This window comes from Salvia splendens, chromosome 9 (assembly GCF_004379255.2).
Source record: "Salvia splendens isolate huo1 chromosome 9, SspV2, whole genome shotgun sequence".
Lineage (NCBI taxonomy): Eukaryota > Viridiplantae > Streptophyta > Magnoliopsida > Lamiales > Lamiaceae > Salvia > Salvia splendens.
This window is the reverse complement of record NC_056040.1, coordinates 11,065,948-11,090,885: the sequence shown is the minus strand read 5'-3', so window position 1 is coordinate 11,090,885 and position 24,938 is coordinate 11,065,948. Positions and strand designations below refer to the sequence as shown.

The 24,938-nt window shown below is 38.9% G+C and overlaps 1 protein-coding gene and 1 long non-coding RNA gene across 2 annotated transcripts; one reads left to right on the top strand and one right to left on the bottom strand.

Annotated features, from left to right (window-relative positions):
* The first annotated feature begins 186 nt into the window (after nt 1-186).
* LOC121747308 lies at nt 187-1,504 on the top strand. Its single transcript, XR_006039179.1, has 2 exons — nt 187-465; nt 962-1,504. It is a non-coding gene; the product is annotated as an uncharacterized LOC121747308 (long non-coding RNA).
* A 9,624-nt stretch (nt 1,505-11,128) lies between these two features.
* On the bottom strand, nt 11,129-14,872 carry LOC121749743 (omega-6 fatty acid desaturase, chloroplastic-like). Its single transcript, XM_042144364.1, has 10 exons — nt 14,688-14,872; nt 14,528-14,588; nt 13,839-14,080; nt 13,575-13,718; nt 13,243-13,394; nt 12,518-12,640; nt 12,226-12,403; nt 11,844-11,962; nt 11,591-11,705; nt 11,129-11,489 (listed from the first exon to the last, which is right to left on the bottom strand). The coding sequence occupies exons 1-10, from the start codon at nt 14,724-14,726 to the stop codon at nt 11,328-11,330; spliced, it is 1,335 nt and encodes a 444-aa protein (XP_042000298.1). The 5' UTR covers nt 14,727-14,872; the 3' UTR covers nt 11,129-11,327.
* Nucleotides 14,873-24,938: the final 10,066 nt, after the last annotated feature.

Below are 24,938 nucleotides of genomic sequence, written 5' to 3'. Positions count from 1 at the left end.
AATATGAAGAGGAGTGATCAAGGTCTAACTAATTTTAAGTCTATAACTAGAAAATAAATCTTAATCACACAAATAAAAGTAATAAATATTATTTATTTTAATAATGTAAAATAGGCCGAGGGTATTTTTGGAATCATATAAGAGGCCGTGTGTTCCATATCAAATCATTCCATTCCAAATCAGATCTGGAACCAAAATTTCATGATTGATTTCCTTAGATCCATTCAAATTCGGTTTTTCCATTCCATTCATCCGACGCGATTCTTCTCCAATTCATCGCGACGCGAATTTTGTCCAATTCATCGCGATTCTTCTCCAATTCATTGCAGTTCATCGTGATTCCATTCTTCTCCAATTCATCAATCACGCAAAAGAGAAATCAATGGATTCAATTCTGATGTGGGGACGAAGATTATTTCGATTCTGATTCATCATCGTTGAGAGAGGAAGCTGAGACTTCTAAATGTAATTATCATACTTTGGAGTGAAGTATTTATCGCTTACACTGAATTATATGATGCATGCCTTATAGTGTTTTGCGTTTTCATTCCAGTGAAGTATATTGAGGATATAGTGAAGTATTTTACATTTACAGTGAATCAAATTATAGTTATAGTGAAGTATATGATGCATGCCTTATAGTGTTTTTTTTTATTTCAGTAAAGTATATTGAGGATATAGTGAACTATATTGTGCTTACAGTGAAGTAATTTACCTTTACAGTTAATCAAATTATGATTATAGTGAAGTATATGATGCATGCCTTATAGTGTTTTGTTTTTTCATTCCAGTGAAGTATATTGGAGATATAATGAACTATATTGAGCATATAGTGAACTATATGTAACGAACAATGAAGTATAAATTGTTTTATTTTACAACAATGATTTATTGCTAATAGTGATGTGATAATGAAGTATATGTAACTAATAGTGAAATATAACATTTTTTTATACAACAGTTATTTACATGCCAAAATGTCCCGAAGATTTAAAGCCAAGAATTGGACAAAGTTTATCACTCTTGATCATGCATTGGACTTCTATAACAATTACGCTTGACATGTTGGGTTTTATACCCGTAAGAAGGGATCAAAAAGGTGAAAGAAAAGACAAAAATACAGACACTGAGGTTATCAATGAAACCAAGTCGAAAATGTGGACTGCCAAGAGATTGGACATCATGATTCGAGGAACTGCAGAAAGGTGAAAGAGAAGACAAAACAGAGGCACTGAGAATTTGGACAGAAATAGTTCACTTTGTAGCATGTTTAGTGCATTAATGACTCGTTTTTACTTCACTTTTTAGTGATTTTTATCTCGTTGCAAACTTGTTTTTTGTGTTCTGCTCAAGTGCGAATAAGTTCACTTTTACATGTGTTTATTTCACTGCTTACAAGTCTTTAGTTCACATATTAGATGTTTTGGTTCACATTATAGCAGAAATGAAATACTATATAGTCTTGTATACTGATGTTTGATAATTCAGTGAAGAATATTATTCATAATGTACTATTTTTTTCATTTTAGTGAAGTATATTGAACATATAGTGAAGTGATACGCTCGGATTTTGCACTATTTTAAGGACATTTTTTTACCCGTTTTGAGTGTCAAAGTTGCATTACATGTCCATTATTTGCATATTTTATCTATTTTGGTATTTTGACGTGTTTTGTGAGAAATGTGCAAAATAGAGCTGAAAAAGGGCATAAAAATGTCAAATCTGGAAGATGGAACTGAAGCGTAACCCAACGGCCCGCTGGACCCATGCCAGCGGTCGCTGCAACGAGTCCAGAGGGTTATGGAGCTGTCTAGCGGCCCGCTTGGCCTAGTCGCGCACGACAACCTGTGTTCAAAAGATCTTCACGGTGGTACCTTGATAATCTCAATCGGAGTTCTGTGGAGAAAGTTATGGCTGTTCTACCAAAGTCGCGCAAAGCTGTCAAGTGCAGAATTTTAGGCGGAAATTCAAAAATGGAAAGAAGACATTACGCCAAATCTTTTCCTTAACCTATGGGGCACGGAAATTACATATTTACTATTACTTGGAGCAAACTTTTTACAAATTAAAATCATTTTCAAGCCTATATATATCCCATAACCTAATTCATAATATTCACCAATTCATAGCCCCCAAAAGGGGAGCCATGACCTCCATTCTCCAACCCTAATTCCTCCATCCATCATTCCATCACCATTCTTGGAGATTGGAGCAAGGCAAGAGAAGACTAAAGATTGCACAACAATTCGTCATTGGGTTTTGTTTGCTTTTTCTTTATGTTTTGTACTTTAATTTGTAGTTTTTTGCTATTTGTCTATAAGTAGCTAAACTATGAGATTTCTTTGGATGTGTTAGTAACTTTTATTGGTTTTTACAATTCCGTTTTGCTATTTAATATATGTTTTGTTCTTACTTCGTTTCTTCCCTGAGTTGTTCTATAATACTTCACGTTTGAGTGACACATTCGGTGATGATTTAATATGACTTGCTAAATAATTGTGAGATGAGGTTGGTGAGTTAGATCCACTTAGAAGACACTACAATTAGCTTCCCTTAAAACGTCTTCACTCTCAATCTCAATTAACAGTACCGTTTTAAAGAAAGCTAATTGTAGTGTCTACTAAGTGGATCTAACTCGCCAACCTCCTAGTTACGGATCTTTTGGGAGTTACGGATCTAGGATTGACGCCCCTAGTGTTAGTAATCTACGCTTGTGCCTCATGGGAAAAACTTATGTGACTCGTTCTATCGAAGTATGAACTGTGCTAGGGTGTTGTAGTTGGAATTTGTATGACCATAATTGTGAAACCACTATTCTTGGAATTCCCCTATTTGCCTAATTTATTTGCTTTATTTTATTTGTTTTTGCTTAGTTAAACCAAATCTCTTGTTTCTCTAGATAGTGTATGACGCTTAGTACATGATAGCCAGTTGCAATTATATTCCCCGTGTTCGATATCCCGGTACTGACCTTTAGCTATACTAGATCTACCATGTATACTTGCAGGTATTTTTAGTGCTAATAAAAAGTGCATCATGAAGTATATTGTGCTTATAGTTAAGTATATTCTACATGTTATATTGTGTACTGTTTTTTAAATTTCAGTGAAGTGTATTGTCTATATAGTGAAGTATATTACCTTCACTATAAATTATATATAGTTTATAGATTTTAGTGAAGTATATTGAACATATAGTGAAGTATATTGTACATATAGTGATGTATATTCTGCATGCCATATAGTGTACTGTTTTTTAATTCCAGTGAAGTATATTGTCCATGTAGCGAAGTATATTACCTTCACAGTGAATTATATTTAGCTTACAGTGAACTAGTGTATTATGTAACACCCCTTACCTGGTAGGTAAACCCACCGAATAAGTGATGTCACGTTTCAGTATCGAAAACCCGTGTTGAAATTTTTCTTTTTAGCTTATAAGCACAATTAAAATCTATTACATTTAAAAAACTTAACATTTATCCAGCAGAAGATTAAAGATTAAACTATTACACAACATGCCACGACTACTAAACCAAGTTGACCACTAGTGACTCGCCAAAGATGCAAAGCTGCTCAACACCACTGACATAATATCAACTCTAACCTGCAGGGGGAAAAAGAAGGGGAGTGAGCTCGAAAGCCCAGTAGCAATATCCAAACTACAGAATCCAACCCTCTTAGCTAAGACAATAGTAACTACATTATTTCATTTTTAATCTTTTGTTGGTTTTCATTTTAATTTCACAAATTTCAAAAAAAATTACTTACAATCTCACTATATCAAACTTATTTGTATTTTCGTCATACAACTTTTTCAAATATTCTTACTTATGTCTTTTCAGATATTTCACATATCATCATATATTATTTCGTATCACATTTTTCTCCTTTTACCATTTATTTTCATATACTATTTTTCCGTGTTAATTACCCCGAGCGGGGACCGATCAACATAATATATCATTTCTTCCGTTTGAGGTCCGATCAACAATCATATCATATATCATATTTCACAAATCACATATCACATATCAGAGATCTTTATTCCCAAGTCATCAGATATTATTTTATCCATCACAGATTATTATTCACAAGTCATCAGATATTATTTTATCTTATCTTATTATATATCATAGATCACAAATTACAGATCCTTTATTCAGAAGTCGTCAGATATTATTTTATTTTATCTTATTATATATCACAGATCACAGATTACAGATCTGTTATTCAGAAGTCGTCAGATATTATTTTATTTTATCTTATTATATATCACAGATCACAGATTACAGACTCTTTATTCAGAAGTCATCAGATATTTTTTTATCTTATCTTATTATATATCACATATGACAGGACTTTATTCACCAGTCATCAGATATTATTTTATACGTAACAGATTACAGATTCTTATTCAGAAGTCATCAAATATTATTTTATACGTAACAGATTACAGATTCTAATTCAGAAGTCATCAAATATTTATTTTATATTATCTTATCGTATAGCCCCAATATCTGCTTGGTTTCAGGTAGGGTACACGGACCAGATCAGAAACAGAATCGGATGCAGATGCGGATTTTGTCCTCGAGAGGACTCCGCACAGACCACCCATAGGGTGCATATCAGATAATCGGACCACCCATGAGGGTGCAGACAGATAATTCAGACCACCCATTAGGGTGCAGACAGATAATCAGACCACCCATGAGGGTGCAGATCAGACAGATCAGATAGGGGCCCATCAGATAACAGACGATCCTCGCTTCGGTTATCCAGAAGACGAGTGATCACAGATAATGCAGCGCTGCTGTCCTATGGCATGCCAATTGTACCCAACACATATGACCAAGCAAACGGGAAGCTTTATTTCATATTCTTCTTTCAAATCTCTTTTTTTCACATTTATTTTATTTCCAAATATCACTTCAGATAATCGTTCTTATCGAATTCACAGACATTCTAAACTTTTAGTATATGCTTTTATAACCTTTATATAATATTCTCTTGTTTCATTTTATTCAGGCTCTACTTATCAGATAACTTCTTTTTCATATACATTCAAATATATTTTCATAATCTATTTACACATATTTCACATCATTCAGATCTTCATAATATATTACATTTCATTGCATATCATATTCGATGTCTTTTATTCATATTTGTACCATTTTTTCGCAGATCATTCATATTCAAATGAATAAGTATCATAATAATCCACATATTAAATCATAAACATATTTAAGCACATTATTTATTTAACATCTCACATATAATCACATTATAGCACACACCATCTCAACCAAAGGAATTAAAAACCATAGAGAGGATACGCTACCTTGTAGGCTTATGAACATAAGCCTTTATCACCTTTCGACGCTTCGCTACCTTCTAAGTCCATTCCTTAGTGATCTTCTTACTATAGATCTATTCGCCTTGATTTATCGGGGTTTACGCGATTGTACGTCCGATATGCTGAAAAACGGGGCTCGAATTTGTAATAAAAGCTTGAGATGTCTATGGCTATGGAGGAGCACGAAATTTTGAAGAAGAAATGAGGTTGGAGGTGCTAGAAAAGACTCCAATTGTCTAGAAGGTTCCTTATTTAAATTATGCCCAACTTTTATTTAATATTAATTAAGTTAAAATACTTTATCTTGTAACATTTTATTTCCCCATCAAATAAATTCATTTACAATGTTTCTTTTTACCGTCCCGTAGCATTTTAATACTAGTTTAATGTAAAATTATTCTCGTCCGAAACCTCAAATGTTTCGCCGATCGATTTTGCGAAAAACCAAAATAATCGGCGATAAAAATTCCAATTACCCTCAAAATTCCCAAATCAACTACTCATATTATTTACATACATTTTAGGTCATTTCCCATAACTTATAAAATTATTAGCCTGAAATTTTGATTTACGATTTTACGCGGGCAACGAAAATTGTCGATAATCGGTTGAACGACTTCTCGTCTAAATTTTATACAAAAGGGTCCGAATTAACTACTAATCCGATTCACATATCTAGACATTTTGATAAGCCCTACAATCCAGGATACTACACAAATCCTAAGAATTTCCCAATTTAGTCATCGAACAGCCTTAATCGACGACTTTTCTCAAGAACGTACCAAAACTCTCTAAAACTTAATTCTTTGCTCACATATCTTTTCTAACACTTATTTAAGACTTATATTTCATTATTCCATGATTTATTGAATTATCAAAATTTATTTTGGTATTTATTTCGAATTATTCACCGAAAACCCTAATTTCGGCGATTTACAGCACCAGAAATTCACTTTTCCGTCTAAGGTAGATTTTGGGGCATTACATATTATGCTTACGTTGTAGTAAATATGCTTTATAGTGAAGTAAATATGCCCTATATTAAAGTAAATAGGTTCTATATTAAGGTAAATAGTGAATATAATATTAATGTAAAATAAGAATGCGATTGAATTTAAATGAAATGAATGGGCTTTGTAGTGAACTAAATGACACATATTACGAACTTCATCAAGTTTCTACAATTTTTTATGAACGCTTGAATTTACAATCATTTTTTCCACATCTATGTCCATGTTTTTGCTATATTCTTCATAATGTTTTGATGTTGTCGCTAGTATCTTGTTGTGGAGGTCTATCATCCCTATTCTTTGTCATTCTTTTAGCAGAAGCTTCTGTATCTTGTTTTGGAGTTATATCCTCTCTATTCTTCGACCTTCTTTCTGCAACAGCTGCCCCATTTGTTAAATCTTTATCACCTATTGGGCGTTTCATCTGTTCTACAAAAATACATAAAATTAGAAGATTCATTTTTTTCACATGCATATATAATCATAATGGACTCAAATTATTGCATGGAACCTTTAAGTTTGTCGAATGGTATAAACTTGTCTTTCATTGCTGCCAATGTTTCATCCATTGAAATATTAAACATCAATAAAAGCATCATACACTTTATAATATGTTCAATGTACTTCACTGTAACGAAAAAATATAACACTGTAAGGCATGTGATACGCTCGGATTTTGCACGGTTTTAAGGCCATTATTTGGTCCGTTTTGAATGTCAAAGTTGCATTACATGTCCATTATTTACATATTTTATACATTTTGGTATTTTGACATGTTTTGTGAGAAATGTGCATATTTGAGCTTAAAAAGAGTCATAACGCGAAGTAGGAAATCTAGAGTTTCAGATAGTGTCCAGCGACCGCTGCAACACTGCTGGCGCTCAGCGACCGCCACTTCTGTAGCGGTCCGTTTCGGGAAATCTATGTATGGAATGAAGACACGCCCGGTGACCGCCGGGAGATGCGTGGTGACCGCTACCCAAGAGTCAGAAGCATCAGATCAATGCATGGCGACCGCCGGCCAAGGTGCGGCGGTCTGCCACAAAAGAGCGGCTAGCAGATTTGCGCTAAATTTCTCTCCAAGATTTACCATATTTTGCAATCCTTTGCCTTATTGGAGGAGCTCGAATTTCTCCCTATAAATACCCCCTCAAGCTTCATCAAACCAATCCTCTTTTTGCAACATATTTTTCAAGAGATTAAAAGTTAGAGTGCTTCATTGTGCAAGGAGTTGAAGAAGGATTCAAGAGCATCAAAGCTACAAGGATTCAAACTTTAGGTTTTATTTGCTTTAGTTTTTTATGTTCCAATTGTTTTCCCTATGTTTTTAGATTATTCTACTATGTGTAACTAAATTCATAGGATTCTAGGTATGTGTTAGTAACGACTTTGGTTATACAATTCCTTTTCTATTTAATATCCATTTTTTTTACTTTGTTTCTTCCTTAAGTTAATGGATAATGCTTCACGTTTGAGTGACATATTCTGTGATGAGTTAATATAACTTACTACATAATCGTGAGAGGAGGTTGGCGAGCTAGATCTACTTAATAGACACTACAATTAGCTTCCTTTAAAACAACACTGTTAATTGAGAGTGAGGACTTTTCTAGGGTCTCAGGAGCTTTTAGGAGTTACGTATTTAAGATTGACAACCCTAATGTTTGTAACCAACGTTTGCATCGCAGGAGCATAAACTAGGTGACTCGTTCTATCAAAGTAAAAACTGTGCTAGGATATTGTAGTTGGAAATTGTATAACCATAACTGTGAACGTGCATCCATGGAATTCCCTTATCTCTATACTTTTATATCCGTGATTTATTTGCAATCAATTGTTTATTGCTTTCAATTGTTCTTTGTTCTCAAAAATCTCCAAAACTTTCGGTTCTTCCAAATAGTAATTGAGTTTTAGTAGAGGGTAGCCAGTCTATGATTGTTTTCCCCATGATCGATATCTGGTACTAACCTTTAGCTATACTATTCCTACTCTGTATACTTGCAGATATTTATAGTGCTAATAAAAAGTGCATTAGCATGCATCATATACTTCACTATAACCATAATTTGATTCATTGTTAAGGTAAAATAATTCATTGTACGCACGATATAACTAAGCACAATAATTCACTGTACGCACAATAAAATACTTCACTGAAATGATAAAATAGTGCACTATAAGCATGAATCACAAACATTTCACTCTAAGCACAAAATACTTCACTGTAAAAATATTTTACTTCACTGAAATGATAAAATAGTGCACTATAAGGATGGATCACAAACACTTCACTCTAATCATGGAATACTTCACTCTAAGTACGTTTTACTTCACTGAAATGATACAACAGAGCACTTTACGCATGGATCACAAACACTTCACTCTAACACTGGAATACTTCACTCTAACCACATTTTACTTCACTCTAACACTTTAAGCATGGATCACAAACATTTCACTCTAACCATAGAATATTTCACTCTAAGCACGTTTTACTTCACTGAAATGATAAAATAGTGCACATAAGCATGGATGACAAACACTTCACTCTAAGCATGAAATACTTCACTTTAAGCATGTTTTACTTCACTGAAATTAAAAACAGAGCACTATAAGCATGGATCACAAATACTTCACTCTAACACTAGAATACTTCACTCTAACCACATTTTACTTCACTGAAATGATAAAATAGTGCACTTTAAACATGTATCACAAACACTTCACTCTAACAGTATAATACTTCACTCTAACCATATAATACTTCACTCTAAGTACGTTTTACTTCACTGAAATGATAAAATAGTGCACATAAGCATGGATGACAAACACTTCACTCTAAGCATGAAATACTTCACTTTAAGCATATGTTACTTCACTAAAATGAAAAAACATAGCACTGTAAGCATGGATCACAAATATTTCACTCTTACCATGGAATACTTCACTCTAAGCACATTTTACTTCACTGAAATGATAAAATAGTGCACATAAGCATGGATGACAATCACTTCACTCTAAGCATGGACTACTTCACTTTAAGCATGTTTTACTTCACTAAAATGAAAAAACAGAGCACTATAAGCATGGATCACAAACACTTCACTCTAACCATGAAATATTTCACTCTAAGCACGTTTTATTTCACTGAAATGATAAAATAGTGCACATAAGCATGGATGACAAACACTTCACTCTAACCATGTTTTACTTCACTGAAATGATAAAACAGAGCACTTTAAGCATGGATGACAAACACTTCACTCTAACACTGGAATACTTCACTCTAAGCACGTTTTACTTCACCGAAATAATAAAATAGAGCACTTTAAGCATGCATCACAAATATTCGCTCTAACCATGGAATACTTCACTAAAATGAAAAAACGGAGCACTAGAAGCATGCATCAAAACACTTCACTCTAAGCATATGTGAAAACAGTATACTTACGTTTCTACATTCTAGTTCATTGTAAACTGAAATGAATAAGCATAATATGACTCCATCGTTAAACTGACTCCATCACTATAAGCATAGTATGACTCCATCGTTAAACTGAAATGCAAATAAAATCGGTAAAATGAACCGTTCCTCTAATAAATAGGTAGACGAACTTAATTGAAGGCATTAGGTATGTTGAATCGAAGGCAACGACGGAATGAGCAACCAGAAGGAGGCGACAACAAAGTAAATCAAATGAACATTAGGCGCAGCTGAAGAAGGCGGCGGCGACGAGATAGAGTTGTCGTTTATGAGTGAGAATTGGTGGAGAATTCGAGCAGGGGAGGAAAATCGGTGGAGAATCGATGAAGAATTCGAGCGGAAGAGGATAATTAATGGAGACTTCGAGCAGAAGAGGAGGATCGGTGGAGAATCGATGGAGAATTCTAGTGGAAGAGATGGCAGGCAGAAGAAAAATTATCTAAATGAGAGGAATTCAAGTTTTAACCCCAACTTTGTTTGTTAAATGACTATTTTACCCCGCCTTTTTATAGTGAACCAATTCTTGCTTATAATGAAGCAATTTTTTGGACCAATTTCAAAATCCTATGCTAAATTTAAGCCATTGATTTCTTTATCTTGTGGTTGAAATTTGTTCTCTAGTTATACGGTTAAGGGGAACTTGCCCTATATCGCTACTCTAAATATGAATATTTGAAGATTAATATTCACTTATTGTTACGATGATCCAGGGTCGAGAATTGAGCAATGGTATTTCTTTGTATTTTCTTTGTTAACGAAAATTGTGACCTTGAAATGGTGAGAAGGTTATAGAAGCGAGAGCAATTTTTTGGAAGACAAAAAAACTTATGTACATCAAAATATAAGCATTATTCAACATAATAAGAACTCACCAATGTCTTTTAAGATTAATAAATCACTAGCAAGAGTTTAATAATGGATACGCACGTAAACCACCATAGACCTTAGTGTGCCTCAATATAATTTCTAGCAAGACAATTTCGTATTGTTTGAATAATGATATCCACTAGGTTCAAGATTTTCAAACATAAAGAAGAGGAAAAAACTTTTCTATGTCTACAAGATATATTGAAGGGTTCTTGAGAATTCAACGATGGGAACATCTTTGTTAAAAGTTTGCCTCAATCTCTGTTGAAATTAAAAATGCTAATGGCATTATAATTTTTGCATAATCTACTGCATTCCACAAAATTAAATATCAAACTTCCAAGAATATTATCCTAGTTTTTCGTTTTTGAATTATTTTATCTCAACAGTGCACTGTGATCGCAAAAAAGACAGAGAAACATGACATAAACATAAGACTATGGTACTACTTTGGACAATGAATCTGCATCTGTATAAAGAGTAGGCGATGTATCATAGGATTCATCGAATGAAATAATATAACCTAACTTAGGAAATAATTGATCTAAGGGAGCAAGAATTTGGACCAAAACTGGCTGTTGTTGAAGCCTTAATGGCATACCATGACTCAAGCATAATCTGGCATTATTTGTTTAAGGAATGTGATGGGCTGAGAATCATCAGGTGCAAGTTCGTCGAAGGGGATGTAGTTTCTCTCCTTGCTGTAGACGTGGCAGACAGTCAGTATCGTCTTCATCAGACGCCAGTTCCACGAAGCCTCATTCATGTACTGTTGTTCAATCATGGGGAACAAGTGTTGGAATATCACTAAATAGATAAGAAAATAGTTTGACAAACACGGATAAACGAGCACACACACGTATATCATACCTTTCCCCAATTTTGTTGGAGAGATTGATGAGCTGCTCGCAGGTTGTAGCTTGGTATTCTGGGGGAAATATGATGAGGAATGTGCACGTTGATATCGTGGCAGAGGATCTCTATCCTGTTGAGGAAAAAAGGTATTATTATGTTAGTTTGTATTCCTGCATTTTAGAATACTACCCAGAAGTGATTTTAAAGTATTTGCCGGTTAGTTTTTATATAGTTTTTATGCTCCTCAATCAATACATAGTTCAGTTACCAGCTCGGGTAATCACAATGGACAGTGCCGTTGAGCTGGGCCTGGGCAGCGTTCCATTCCTCCGAGGGCTTGAATGGTATATGAGGCGCTGTGTGATGCACCATTGTGAAAGTACTCATCTGAAATTTCAAACAGAAACCCTCAGAAGATGAACTAAACAGATTATGCAAATAATAGAGAATATTTAGAAAAACTTTGTTCATGATACAAATAGATGGATTCAAACAATGAATAAATTAGAACATGTTGATAAAGATGTATGTGAGGCTTATGCAAGTTGTTTGATTTCCTTCCCATACACTCAACTTTCTGAAATGCAAATAAATGTTTAAACTAATCATTCTTCAAAAGAATCACGAAAGAAGTGAGCGCAAGACAATACCCAGAAGTGATAACCTAACCACGGCATTAACCAGAACTTGATCCACCCCATGACCCCGGTTTTGAGAATAATCAACGGCCATCCGATTGCCATGAAACCAAACACACAAGCTAAGCTTATCTTCACTCGTTTCACTTCATTAGGTCTGAACCTCTTGACGTCAAAGTGCATTCTCAACCTATGAGATATTGAATAAATGTCAGATTACAATCAACAAAGTTCTTTTAAAACACAGTGAGATAGTAAATAAAAAGTTTAGTGTCTCCTAAAACATTTAATTATGTGACTTTACCAGTGTGCTATTGACATCCAGGGCCTAAGTGGTCCGTAACCATATATGATTGCCTTTTGGAAAAGTGAAGAGGACTCAAATTCCTCTGGCTTAACAGGGAGCCAGGCTGTATCTTCTTCCAACCTGCAATGAACGTGAGAACAAAGGTTCAGATTTTCTCATACAGTAATATTACACAAAATATCTTTTCATGGTTCTGAAGTGTGAGGAAGTCTAATCAGATTGAGGGGAGAAACACACATACGCACAGTCACACACACAAACACAAAGGGATATTCAACCGTATGATGTGCTGTTCCTGATTTGCGAATGGTGTCACTATGCCTTTCTATTGCACAAAGATAATTCGTTGACTTTCAATAAAGTGAAACGATGAGACCCACATTTTCTCCAATACTTCTTAAAAATATCCTGAATAACATTATGCAGATTGTAGAGGAATATAACACAGCCTAACTCAGTTCTTTCACTTAGATTGATAATATAAATCAAAATAAAGACACTCTTAGAGTACTTAGTTTGAAGGCATTATATACTAGTACAAGATACAGTTTTCAGCTTGCTGCGAGAGCAGAATTAGCATTTAAATAACATCATATATCTAGTGTTGGTTTGAAAAGCAAAAAACCACTTCCCAACACACATATATCGGAAAGGACAATAATTTATCAAAACTTCACTCAACGTCTTTAACTTATGAAAAGGTTTCAGGAGAAAGTACGAACATATTTGTTTTTGCATGATGCCTGTCGTGCTTAAAACGCCATGGCTCATAAGGGTAAACGAGAGGCATAAATGCCAGAGTTCCAACAATGTCTTCCACCAACTTGTTCTTCGAGAATGATTTGTGCGCGCAATCATGTCCTATGACAAAGAACTATAACAAAGGGGGAAAACTGAAATAAGAAATTGTTGGTAAAATTATGTGTCGAAAAAATATAGCTTAAAATTATAGGTAAAAGATACTAGCATGATTTTCAAAAACCAGTTAACCCACTAAGCATTTGATTATTAATCAGTATAAAACCAAAAAGTACTCCATGATTACAAAACTAACCCCCGTAATTGCAGTTCCAGTCCAAGCCCAAGCTAGAGGAAGCAGGTACCATGGGGCTTTGGTGATCATAAAGATCCCCAAAGCATATGATGTTACAGATACCAGCACAGACTTCAAAGCTTTTGAATCATCAATCTCGAACACCTTCACAGAAAAAAGTTATGATCATCATTTGAACTCTGTACAGACAGACACATGACTTCCTAAAAGCATTATAGCAGATACAGAAACTAGAGCTCGCTTAAGAGCAAGCAAAGAGAGTACCTTTTTTGGAAGTGTATCGATTATATCTCTAAGAGTTATGTTATCAGGAAGGGGTTCTCCAATCTGTCGAAAGCCATATTCATGACATAACTGCTGTCTATATTCTGCACTATCTGCTGCTGGGGAAGGTGCTACATTTACAGCCACAGCTTTCACAACTTGGCGCTTTTGCAAGGATTTTAAGCATTGTTTTTGCTTGCTTGACCTCTGAGGCAGACTCTCCCACTTCAGAAGATATGAGCCTTCAATTCACAATTTTCAAAAACAATGATCAACAATGAAATTGAAACAGTGGCTTCGATTTCTACATAATCCTCAAATACAAACCATTCCTACAAACCAGTATAGCAATCAAAATTGAAGCTTTTCATGATCGAAGCAAATCCCACCACACAATTATTCATAAACTCAATCTAAGTTTCAACGTCAAAATTTGAAAAAAAAAACACAAACACACACACCTAATATATTGGTTAATCACCGAGGAAAACTGTCCCACCACTTCAGAAGATATGAACCTTCAATTCACCATTTTGGAAAAACAAGGATCAACAATAAAATTGAAACAATGGCTTCAAAATATCCCTAAAAAAACGAACCAAATTCCATCACGTAATCCACACCCCCAATCCAAATTTCATCATTGAAATTGAAAAGAAAACACACACGCATACAACGTGTATCAATACCTGATGAAGTAGAGCTCTGAGGAAAAATCCTGTTGCCCTCATTTGGCCTTTTGTGGGGCCCCTACATAAATCAAGGAAACATTACATAAACAGAAGCAACTCACAAAAGTTTCTTTATTGGGCGCAAATGCAGAGCGATACACATAAAATGGTTGCTTACCAAGATAAGAAAGCCAGAGTGTGCAAGTCTACACGCCATGGAAATCAAGAAAAACCCGAATTCACGAGATCCTTTTCAAATTCTCACAGCCTCACTCTCTCTCCTCTCACCGCTCCGCGTTTGCAGCACGCGGGTGGTGAGCAGTAAAGCTGAAAATATGATTTTAGGGAAGAATTGAAAACGGGGCCTGAATCTAAGAGCATCACATCCGTCCTCTCACCAAAGAGCACGGATGTGGGTCTGGAGCCATTTTTATTATTTTTTTACTTCATGCTCTTCCCCAAAAGTACAACACTCATTTCCATACTCTTCCGACATGATCAAGGGTCCCGTCATTTTATTATTTAATTTAAATATTTCAATTAATAAAAATATTTCTATAATATTAAAATGCATTAAAAATATCCAATACCATTACAAATTACTAAAAAATAAAAAAATTACATAATTAAAATCCTAAAAATTAAAAATTACATAATTAAATTCATAAAATTTAAAAACCCACTACTCGTGGCCGAAATTCGCCCAAATGTGTTTGATTAGGTCTTCTTGTAGCTTAGTGTGGGTTCTGGTATCGTGCATTGTGTGTTTTGTTTCAATCCTCTCGCCCACCGTCGTATGCACATCTCGATGTGAAAAATGAATGATAAATGTGTGTATTTATAGATGATTTTGGGGTTTTTAAAAATTATTAAAAAAAATGCCAAAAAATGGTAATAAAACGGCAATATTTTTTGAAATCTGAAAATATTTCTTTTAAAATTTTTGGTATTATTTTCGATTTTTAAAAAAAATAATTTCAACTGATAATCCGTTGGCGAATAGAAACGAGCTCGATGCATCGAGCAGCGCGTTGCCGCGCCAGAGGCACGGACGCCGTCCGTCCCAGCGAGCACCGCTGCAGATGCTCTAAGGATGATATGGTTAGAGCATCCGCAACGGTGACGTTCGTCCGTCCGTCCGTCCGTGCCGCTGGCAAGGACACCCCTAGCCACTGCTGCGCTCTTGCCGCTGGCACGACGCTGCTCGATGCATCGAACACGTCCGTACCGCTGAGCAGGGCGACGTGACGCGTTTTTATTGGCCGTTGACATTTTCTTTTTTTTTTAAAAAAAATCGAAAATAACACCAACAATTTAAAAAAAATCGGATTCCCAAAAATATAGCCGTTTTATTACCGTTTTTTTGAAATATTTTTGAAATTTTAAATTTAATCCCAAAATCATCTATAAATACACACATTCATCATCCATTTGGACGAAATTCGGCCACTTATGAATTTAATTATGTAATTTTTAATTTTTAGGATTTAAATTATGTAATTTTTAAGACTTTAATTGTGAAATTTTTAATTTTTAGGATTTTAATTATGTAATTTTTAATTTTTTAGTAATTAGTAATAGTATTTTGGGTATTTTTAATGCATTTTAATATTGTGGAAATGTTTTTATTTAAATTGAAGAATATAATGATGGGACCTTTGAGCATGTTCTTGCGGAATAGCACGGATGGGGGTTGATGGTTGGGCGAATTTTTGATGGTAGTAAAAGCAGGTAATGAATATAGATCACGACACAAGGAATTACGTGGTTCGATTTACTGAGGTAAATCTACGTCCACGGGAAGAAAGGAGGGCAAGATTGTATTGCTTGATCTGGTTTACCAGCTGACAAATACAGACTTGCTATATGATATTTGATGTCTAGAGCCTGCCCTCTATCTGATCTAAGTTCTATTTATACATTGAACTAAGATCGTGGCTTGCATCACCACTAACTAGGTCGTGGCTTGCATCACCACTAACTAGGTAGTGGATGTCGTGGAGGTCATGAGATCCTGCATGGGTCCACTATCTCTTTGTTTGGTCCGCTATCCTGCATGAGATCCTGCATGAGTTGACACCACTAAATAGATCGTGTAGTGGAGGTCGTGGAGGTTCTGCATGAGTCCACTATCTCCCAGTTCGGTCGAATACTGAGACCGAACTGCTGAACTATTGCCGAGCAGCTTTTGCCGATCTGAGAGTAGAGCTTGATTGGTCGGCTTTTACCGAGCTGTAGGCTGGGGCCGAACTCTTTGGTAATGCCGAACTGATTGGTCGGCTTTTACCGAGCTGTAGGCTGGGGCCGAACTCTTTGGTAATGCCGAACTGATACTCTTCCTTGGGCTTTGGGCTGATGGGCCGTCACTGCTATTGGGCTTGTTTAGTACGTACCCCATCACTACCCCCCCCCGAAAAGCGAAGTGAATCACTTCGGCGAAGCGAGTCACTTCGGCATTCTGGATAAAGGTACGGGGGAGGCTGACGTCAGGGGACGTGCCTTGCGCGTGACTGCATTAAATGCGACAGTAAAATCCGGCCGTTGAATCCTGAAAAGGTGGGATTCGAAACGGTGCGATGATTTTGAAATCTTCTCCGAATCTGATAAATACGTCTTTTCTTCATCATTTGAACACTTTTGCTATTGCTTCTTCTGCATTCTCTCTCTTTTGCGTAAAAATTTCCTTCCACTTTCAAGAATTTCTTCAGAATTTCTTCAGACTTTCAAAGAGTAAGAACCATGTCTTCTTCTTCTTCTTCTGAGTCAGGTAGCGGTAGGAAAGGGGGTAAGGGGTCTTCTAGCCGGAAAGAATCCGGGGAGAAGACCGTAGAGTATTTTCACAGCATCTTGAGTAAGGATACTGTGATATCCTTACACGAAAAATATTTTTTTCCTGGGGGGAAGGTTGCGATTCCCGACGACCTTCATAGGGCTGACTCGCCGCCGGAGGGTTACGCCACCGTTTATGAAGCCGGCTTGGAATGCGGGCTTCGTTTCCCTCTTCCCCCTGCCTTTGTAGAGCTGCTAGATTTTTTTCAACTCCCTTTAGGTCAGGTGACTCCGAACTCTTGGAGGCACTTATCGGCCTTTGCTGCCGAACTGCGTAGGCTAGATAAGGATCTGTCTCTGAGGGCAATCCTTAATTTCTTCCAGTTTAAGAGGAAGGGATCTTGGTTTTACTTGATCCCTTTACAGCCCTTTAGAGCCTTTTGTAAAACCAAATGGCCGAAATGGCAAAATCGCTTCTTTTTTATAATAGGACTTCGGCTTCGGACTTTTCCTGGAGAGGGCCGAAGTCCGTTATTCCTCATCCTCGGGTAGAACCGTTGGACGAGCTCGAGGCCGAGCTCAATAAGATTCCCATGATTAGGAAGCAGTACTCGGAGTCTGAGCTCGTCAAGGGCGACTTCGTGTTCGACTCCTCGTCTTCGGACGAAGAGACTGAGGGTGAGGATTTCTTTTTTATGCATTACTGCCTTGACGATGAAAACTAACCTTGTTTTCTTGCTTTTTGGCAGTGAACTTGCTAAACAAGATTAGCCGCAAATCCTCCGAGCTTAAGGAGCCGGAGAAAGAGAAGGCTACCAGCTCGGCGCCTGATGCCGAGAAGAATCCGAAGAGGCAAAAGACCTCTTCTTCGGATCCAAAAAAGCCGGAGTCGACTTCGGCAAAGGGGAAGGGGAGGATTCAGAAACCCCCAAGAGCGCCAGAGAAAGACGTGGTCTTGGCGCCTCCTTCGGAACATATCTGTGAGCCTTTTTTATGGCCCACGGACTTCGCCGAGGTGAATTCTCTTCTTGATTTTCTGGCCTTGCTTTTTTCCTGTATTTTTTGTGGCCCCTCGGTTGACTTTTTCCTTTTTCCATTTTCAGAGGAACGATATGCTCTCCAAGCTCGTCGCCGTTGAACTCTCCAAAGCGTCCAACGATTATGCTGAGATGCAGAGGAAGTTGGCGGCTGCTTGTCACCAGGCCGAACAGGCTAAGGCAGACTTTGAGAAGGCCAGAGCTGCTAGGATCTCGGCCCAGGATGAAGCCCAGTTTGCCAAAAACCAGCTCGTCATCCAGCGAGAGCAGACGAAACGGAGGGATGCTGCCGCCGTGGTGGCCCAAGGGGAGGTTCTCCGTGCTTTCGCGGAGAAACTCTTTCTGAGCAATCAATTTTCGGCCTTTGTCGGTGATCTGCTGAAACTGATGACCGATAATGCCGAGCAGGGGCCCGAAGTCGTCCTGCCGCTGTACGGTCGAGAGATAGCAGCTCGTCTCCAGAGTCTGCCGCTCCTTGAGGAGCTTTCTTCGTCCTCGGTCTTGCTTTCTGCTGACCGAGTTCGTAGTTGCCGAGCTGACCGGGACGAGAATATGGAGGCTATCTTTGCCTCCTTAGGGCCAGTTTCACCCGCTCCAATTTTCCACGGAGAGGGTGAGACCGAGCAGCTTGATCAGCAGACCGGAGACAGGCAGGCCGAGCAAGAGGTGCTGCTGATCGGTGATGGGGGCATCGAGCAGGCTGGGGGGAGCAGGGAGGCCGAGGCTGAAGCTGAGGCAGACAAGGAGAAGGAAGCTGAACCTCACCGAGGAGCCGGAGACGAAGCTGGCGGAGTATGATTTCGTCTCCCTTCTCTTAGTTTAGTTTCTTCCTTCTTGTAAAATGGCCTTGAAGCCCTCGTGTAAAAAATTTTTCTTATGAATGAAAAAATTCTTCTTTCTACACTTGTGTCTTCGTATAGCTTTTCGTACTCTCTTTTACTCCTGTTGTGGTTTACTACCTGCTCGGTAAAATGAAATGCCGAACTGACATAGGCTGCTTTGTATTCTTAACTCTTAAGGAGCTGGAGGTACTTCACTGGAAGCGGCTGTACTCTTCCGCTTTAGACGAAGCTGAGAAAAAAGCCATAGCTGACCAGATGAAGAATGACGAACTCTTGGCTTGTTTAGTGAAGCTGGAGGCCGACAATAAGGACTTAGAGTCCGAAAAGAAAGATCTGGAGGCCGAACTGAATACTGCTGTCGCTGAGAGGACTGCGTATGAGGATTTCATCAGCAGGCGCGGGGGAATGACCATCTCTGAAGTTCAGGAACGAGTTGACGAACTGTGGGAGGAATATCATGTACTCCGGAGGAACAATGCGCTGGAGAGCTCGGCTTGCCAACAAGTTGTGAAATCATTGCGGCGCTGGGCTTCTCGGTACGACATTGTTCTTTCCCGGCGTCCTTCAATCGAGAGATTCCTTAGGCATTTCCCGCCAACAGATGCTCATACTCCAGCTCAAACCTCTGATCCACTTGCTCAAAATCCTACTCCAAATCAGCAACGAACTCAGGAGCAACCGGAAACGTCAAGACGAGAACGGACTCAGGAGCAACCGGAAACGTCAAGACAAGGACGGACTGAAGTTCGTAGAGGAGCTGTGATTATGAGTGAGCAAGATCAACAAATGCTTCGTGAAGAGACTCTTCGCCGCCGAGGTGCCAGTACTTCCCGGACTCAAGGAAGAGGCGGTAGGTCGATCAGAGCATCTCGTCGACCTGCTTATTCTTCAGCTGCCCGGAACGCCCGAACTCGGCTTCACGAGGATTTTGTGAATAGATGGCTCAACTTTAGCAACCAGGGACAGTAGAATAGTCCTTTGTAATAGCGTAACGCCTTCTCGTAGGGCAGCGGAGTTGTATGCCGAACAAGTTTTAATAAATGAAATCTTCATTTCGCTTCTATCACTGCGTATTTACAGCTTAGCGAAAAAATTTCATCGTGCTCGTCCTCGGTCTTATGAAGTAAACTTCTTTGACCGGACTCGTCCTCGGTTTTATGAAATAAACTTCTTTGACCGGACTCGTCTTTGGTCTTATGAAGTAAACTTCTTTGACCGGACTCGTCTTTGGTCTTATGAAGTAAATTTCTTTGACCGGACTAAGCTTGTGTCCTAATTTGGCGAGTTTTATCGCTCGGATCGGACTTTCCCTTGTCCTAATTTGGGGATCGGACTTTCCCTTGTCCTAATTCGGCGAGTTTTATCGCGTGGATCGGACTTTCCCTTGTCCTAATTCGGCGAGTTTTATCGCGTGGATCGGACTTTCCCTTTGTTGCAGTTCGTTTCAGACGGACTGCTTGTTTCTTAAGCTGAATTGTGGTCTTGTATCCTCCTTAGAAGCTTGGACTCACAATCGTTGGCTTATATATGTTCTAAAAAGGGGATCAGCCTTCGAAGAACAAGATACCTCAGTAACATTTGTAAGAGACGACACGCACATAGACAGACAAAAACGCACATAGACAAACATGAAAAACAAGTAAAAAACAAAGAAAGCACATACCCCTAGGACCGAACTAGACACAAGACTGACTGACCGGACTGTCTCTTACAAATGGAACTTCTTGAGGTTGGAAATGTACCATGCTCGGGGTGCTTGTTCTCCTGACATGTGAGTCAATTTATAAGACCCTTTGCCGAGGACTTCTGACACCCGATATGGACCTTCCCATGTGGGTTCGAGTTTGCCCAGCTTTTCTGCTCGGCTCACTTCGTTGTTTCTCAAGACGAGATCTCCCACTTGAAATTGCAGCTTTTTCACCCTTTGGTTATAATACCGGGCTACTTGCTCCTTGTACTTGGCTGCTTTTATGCAGGCCAATTCTCTTCTTTCTTCGGCCAGATCTAGTTCGGCTCTCAGTCCGTCCTCATTCAGTTCTGCTGAGAAATTAAGAGTTCGGGGACTGGGTATGCCGATCTCAACCGGAATCACGGCTTCAGTGCCGTACACCATCGAGTTCGGCTCCGGTGTGACTTCGGTCATTTCGCCTGCCTCTGACTCCGGCTGTTGTGATTGCTATGCTTGATGGTGCCGATCTGATTGCTCGGCACTTTTAAGCGCAATCTGCAAACACTCTTGCTCTTTTTTGATCACCTCGGATGACCGCTATCCCTCCTTTAGTGGGGAAGGAGTTCGGCGAGGAAGCCTCTGATCGCTATGATCGGGCTTCTTTTTGTCTTCTCTAGATGAGCTGTCTAAAGACCGTTTTCGACGGTCTGCCTCATCGGCACGAGAAAACTGGTCCGCAATGTCCCACATCTCTTGAGCTGTTTGCGGACTGCATTCCACGAGCTTTCTGTAGAGAGCTCCGGGCAGGATTCCATTTTGGAATGCCGAAATGACAAGTAGATCATTGAGATCATCTACTTGTAGGCATTCCTTGTGGAACCTCGTCATAAAGTCGCTGATCTTTTCGTCGTGACCTTGACGTGTAGAAAGCAGCTGAGCCGAAGTGATTCGGGCTTCCGCTTTCTGAAAGAACCTCCTGTGGAAAGCATCCATTAGATCTCGGTAAGATCTAATGCTGCCTTGGGGGAGGCTATCGAACCACCTTCTTGCGTTCCCGATAAGCAGCTCGGGAAACAGCTTACACATGTGAATCTCATTGAGACCTTGGTTCGCCATATTATACTGATAGCGTCCCAAGAAATCATGAGGATCCACTAACCCGTCATAAGTCATCGACGGAGTTCGGTAGTTCTGTGGCAAGGGAGTTCGGGTGATATCGTCCGAGAACGGAGTCTTCAATGCTCCGTACATGGCGAACCCGACATCTCTTCGGTATGGAGGAGATGGAGTTCTCCTGTGATTCCGGTACCGAGGAGGAACATGAACATGTCGGGGTTGAGGATTCTTCTTCCTGGAAGACACGGCACTACTGCGGTAGTGACTTTCATGTCTGGATGAGGAGGGAGAATCCACCGTTTTCGTCTCAGGCTTTTGGCCCTTTTGCAGGAAAATTAAGAACTCTTCCTGCTTCTCGGCCAAAAACAACTTGACAGCCTCGTTCAAATCGGGCTGCTGGGAAGACTCGGTGCGATGAGTCTTTGAGCGGCTTGTTCCTTCTCCGTGAGAACTGGAAGTAGATTTCTCCCGAGGCTGTTTTCCAGACCTGCGGGCTGGACTAGCTTCCTCATGGTTATCATGAACGGTATTATGGGTGTTACGTGATCTGGTATGCATTTTTTTTTTTTTTTTTTTTTTGGGGGTGGAAAAAGGGTCAAAAATTCGCTTTATCACAAATTTGGTTATCTGTTTCCCACAGACGGCGCCAGTGATGGTTGGGCGAATTTTTGATGGTAGTAAAAGCAGGTAATGAATATAGATCACGACACAAGGAATTACGTGGTTCGATTTACTGAGGTAAATCTACGTCCACGGGAAGAAAGGAGGGCAAGATTGTATTGCTTGATCTGGTTTACCAGCTGACAAATACAGACTTGCTATATGATATTTGATGTCTAGAGCCTGCCCTCTATCTGATCTAAGTTCTATTTATACATTGAACTAAGATCGTGGCTTGCATCACCACTAACTAGGTCGTGGCTTGCATCACCACTAACTAGGTAGTGGATGTCGTGGAGGTCATGAGATCCTGCATGGGTCCACTATCTCTTTGTTTGGTCCGCTATCCTGCATGAGATCCTGCATGAGTTGACACCACTAAATAGATCGTGTAGTGGAGGTCGTGGAGGTTCTGCACGAGTCCACTATCTCCCAGTTCGGTCGAATACTGAGACCGAACTGCTGAACTATTGCCGAGCAGCTTTTGCCGATCTGAGAGTAGAGCTTGATTGGTCGGCTTTTACCGAGCTGTAGGCTGGGGCCGAACTCTTTGGTAATGCCGAACTGATTGGTCGGCTTTTACCGAGCTGTAGGCTGGGGCCGAACTCTTTGGTAATGCCGAACTGATACTCTTCCTTGGGCTTTGGGCTGATGGGCCGTCACTGCTATTGGGCTTGTTTAGTACGTATCCCATCAGGGGTGTTGTGCTCTTACCTAAGAGTAGAGAGTAAAATGGGTCCGGGCCAACATCCGTGTTCGTTAATAAGAGCACGGATGGGGATGCTCTCAGGGGTTAAGGGTTTATATAGCGTTAGTTTAAGTTGCAAGTAGAAAGCTGCGAAGCATACAGTTGGTTAGAATTTGTTTGGGACCAGACTCCAGAGTCCATCCAATCACAAGCCACAAACCACAGCCATCACTCTAATGTCAATTGGTACTGTGCTTTTCATTGCCACACAATTCCAATGCAAAGACACAGTGTAAATTAGGGCTGGAAAATGAAAGGGGTCTATTTTGCATGTGATATGTTATTTTGTCAATAACTGTTTTAGAAAATGAATAAAAGAATATAAGGATATTGGTTTTTAAAACCATAAATTTTGGACTAATTTTGGTATTTTCCACAAATTTGAAAATGATCTTATAAATCACACACACTTTAAGATTACTGTCAATTTCCTATGGCGTGTCATTCTTCTAGCCCGATAGATTCACGAGACATATTTTATCCTATTAGGCACATGAAGTATCATTCAACTTCGAATTCAAGAATTATAGCATCGAAACAACATTGTTTCATTTATAATTTTAGCCATAAAGGATCAAAGTTTCCCGAAAAATTATACTCCGTATTTAAGTCAGAATGACATATGCGTTGGGCGAATTATGGTATTTCCATTAACTTTGAAAGTGATCTTAAAATATAACACTATAAAATTGCCGCCAATTTCCTACGGCGCGACATTCTTCAAATCCGATAGACCATGAGACATATTTTATCCTATTAGGCACATGAAATATTAATTAATGTTCAATTCAAGACATTATGGCGTTGATACAACGTCGTTTCATTTATAATTTTAGTCACATAAGATTCAAGTCTGCCAAAAAAAATTTCTATTTAGAGCATCTCCAGTAAGACTAGACGTCAAATAGCCCTCACATAGCCTTCACACTGCCACATCATCAGCACTACAATTCTCCTGCCACATCAGCTTGCCACATCAACTCGACATCAAATAGCCCTCACATAGCCTTCACACTACCTATCCACATCACTAATAACAATTATATAATTTAATTTACACTCGTATCAACATACGAAATTTAATTTACGAGACAAATACGGAAAATTCGAATAATAATATTAAAACTTAAAAAGTACATTATTTTAAAAAAAAGTATAATAATTTTAAAAAAAGTACAAAAATTAAAAAGTGCATTAATTTAAAAAAGTAAAACAAAATCACTCCTCGCGCGCCGTCCTCGTCTCCGTCGTCGCCCAACGCTTCTTCACCGTCGTCGCCGCCGCCTCCGTCGCCACCTACGCCGTGACTATTCCCGCCGGTGTCCCTCCTCATCGCCTTCAATTCTTCACGCTGGCTCTGGAGCAATACACGAAGAAAATCCTTCACCTCGGGGTCCACCGCCGCTTGGAAGTCGGCTAAGGTCTTCACCATTTGAGCGCGCGTTTGTTGGCGCGCGAAGAATTTGAGCTCCTCGGTAGACCTGCCGAGGGGGATGTCGAATGGACCCCCTGGGAACTCGGGGTGCCCCCCTCGCAACCTGTTGCGCCCGCCTTTGGTCAACCGGGCGAGGTCGGCGACCGAACGAAC

Bases quoted from the DNA above. Each gene is read 5' to 3' on its own strand.
- LOC121749743 (XM_042144364.1), bottom strand. From the start codon at position 14,726: ATGGCGTGTAGACTTGCACACTCTGGCTTTCTTATCTTG. The intron at 11,963-12,225 runs GTATTGTCTTGC...TTGAAATTTCAG, and splicing joins GGTTAGGTTATCACTTCTGG to ATGAGTACTTTCACAATGGT. The intron at 11,490-11,590 runs GTATGATATACG...ATTGAACAACAG, and splicing joins TCCAACAAAATTGGGGAAAG to TACATGAATGAGGCTTCGTG.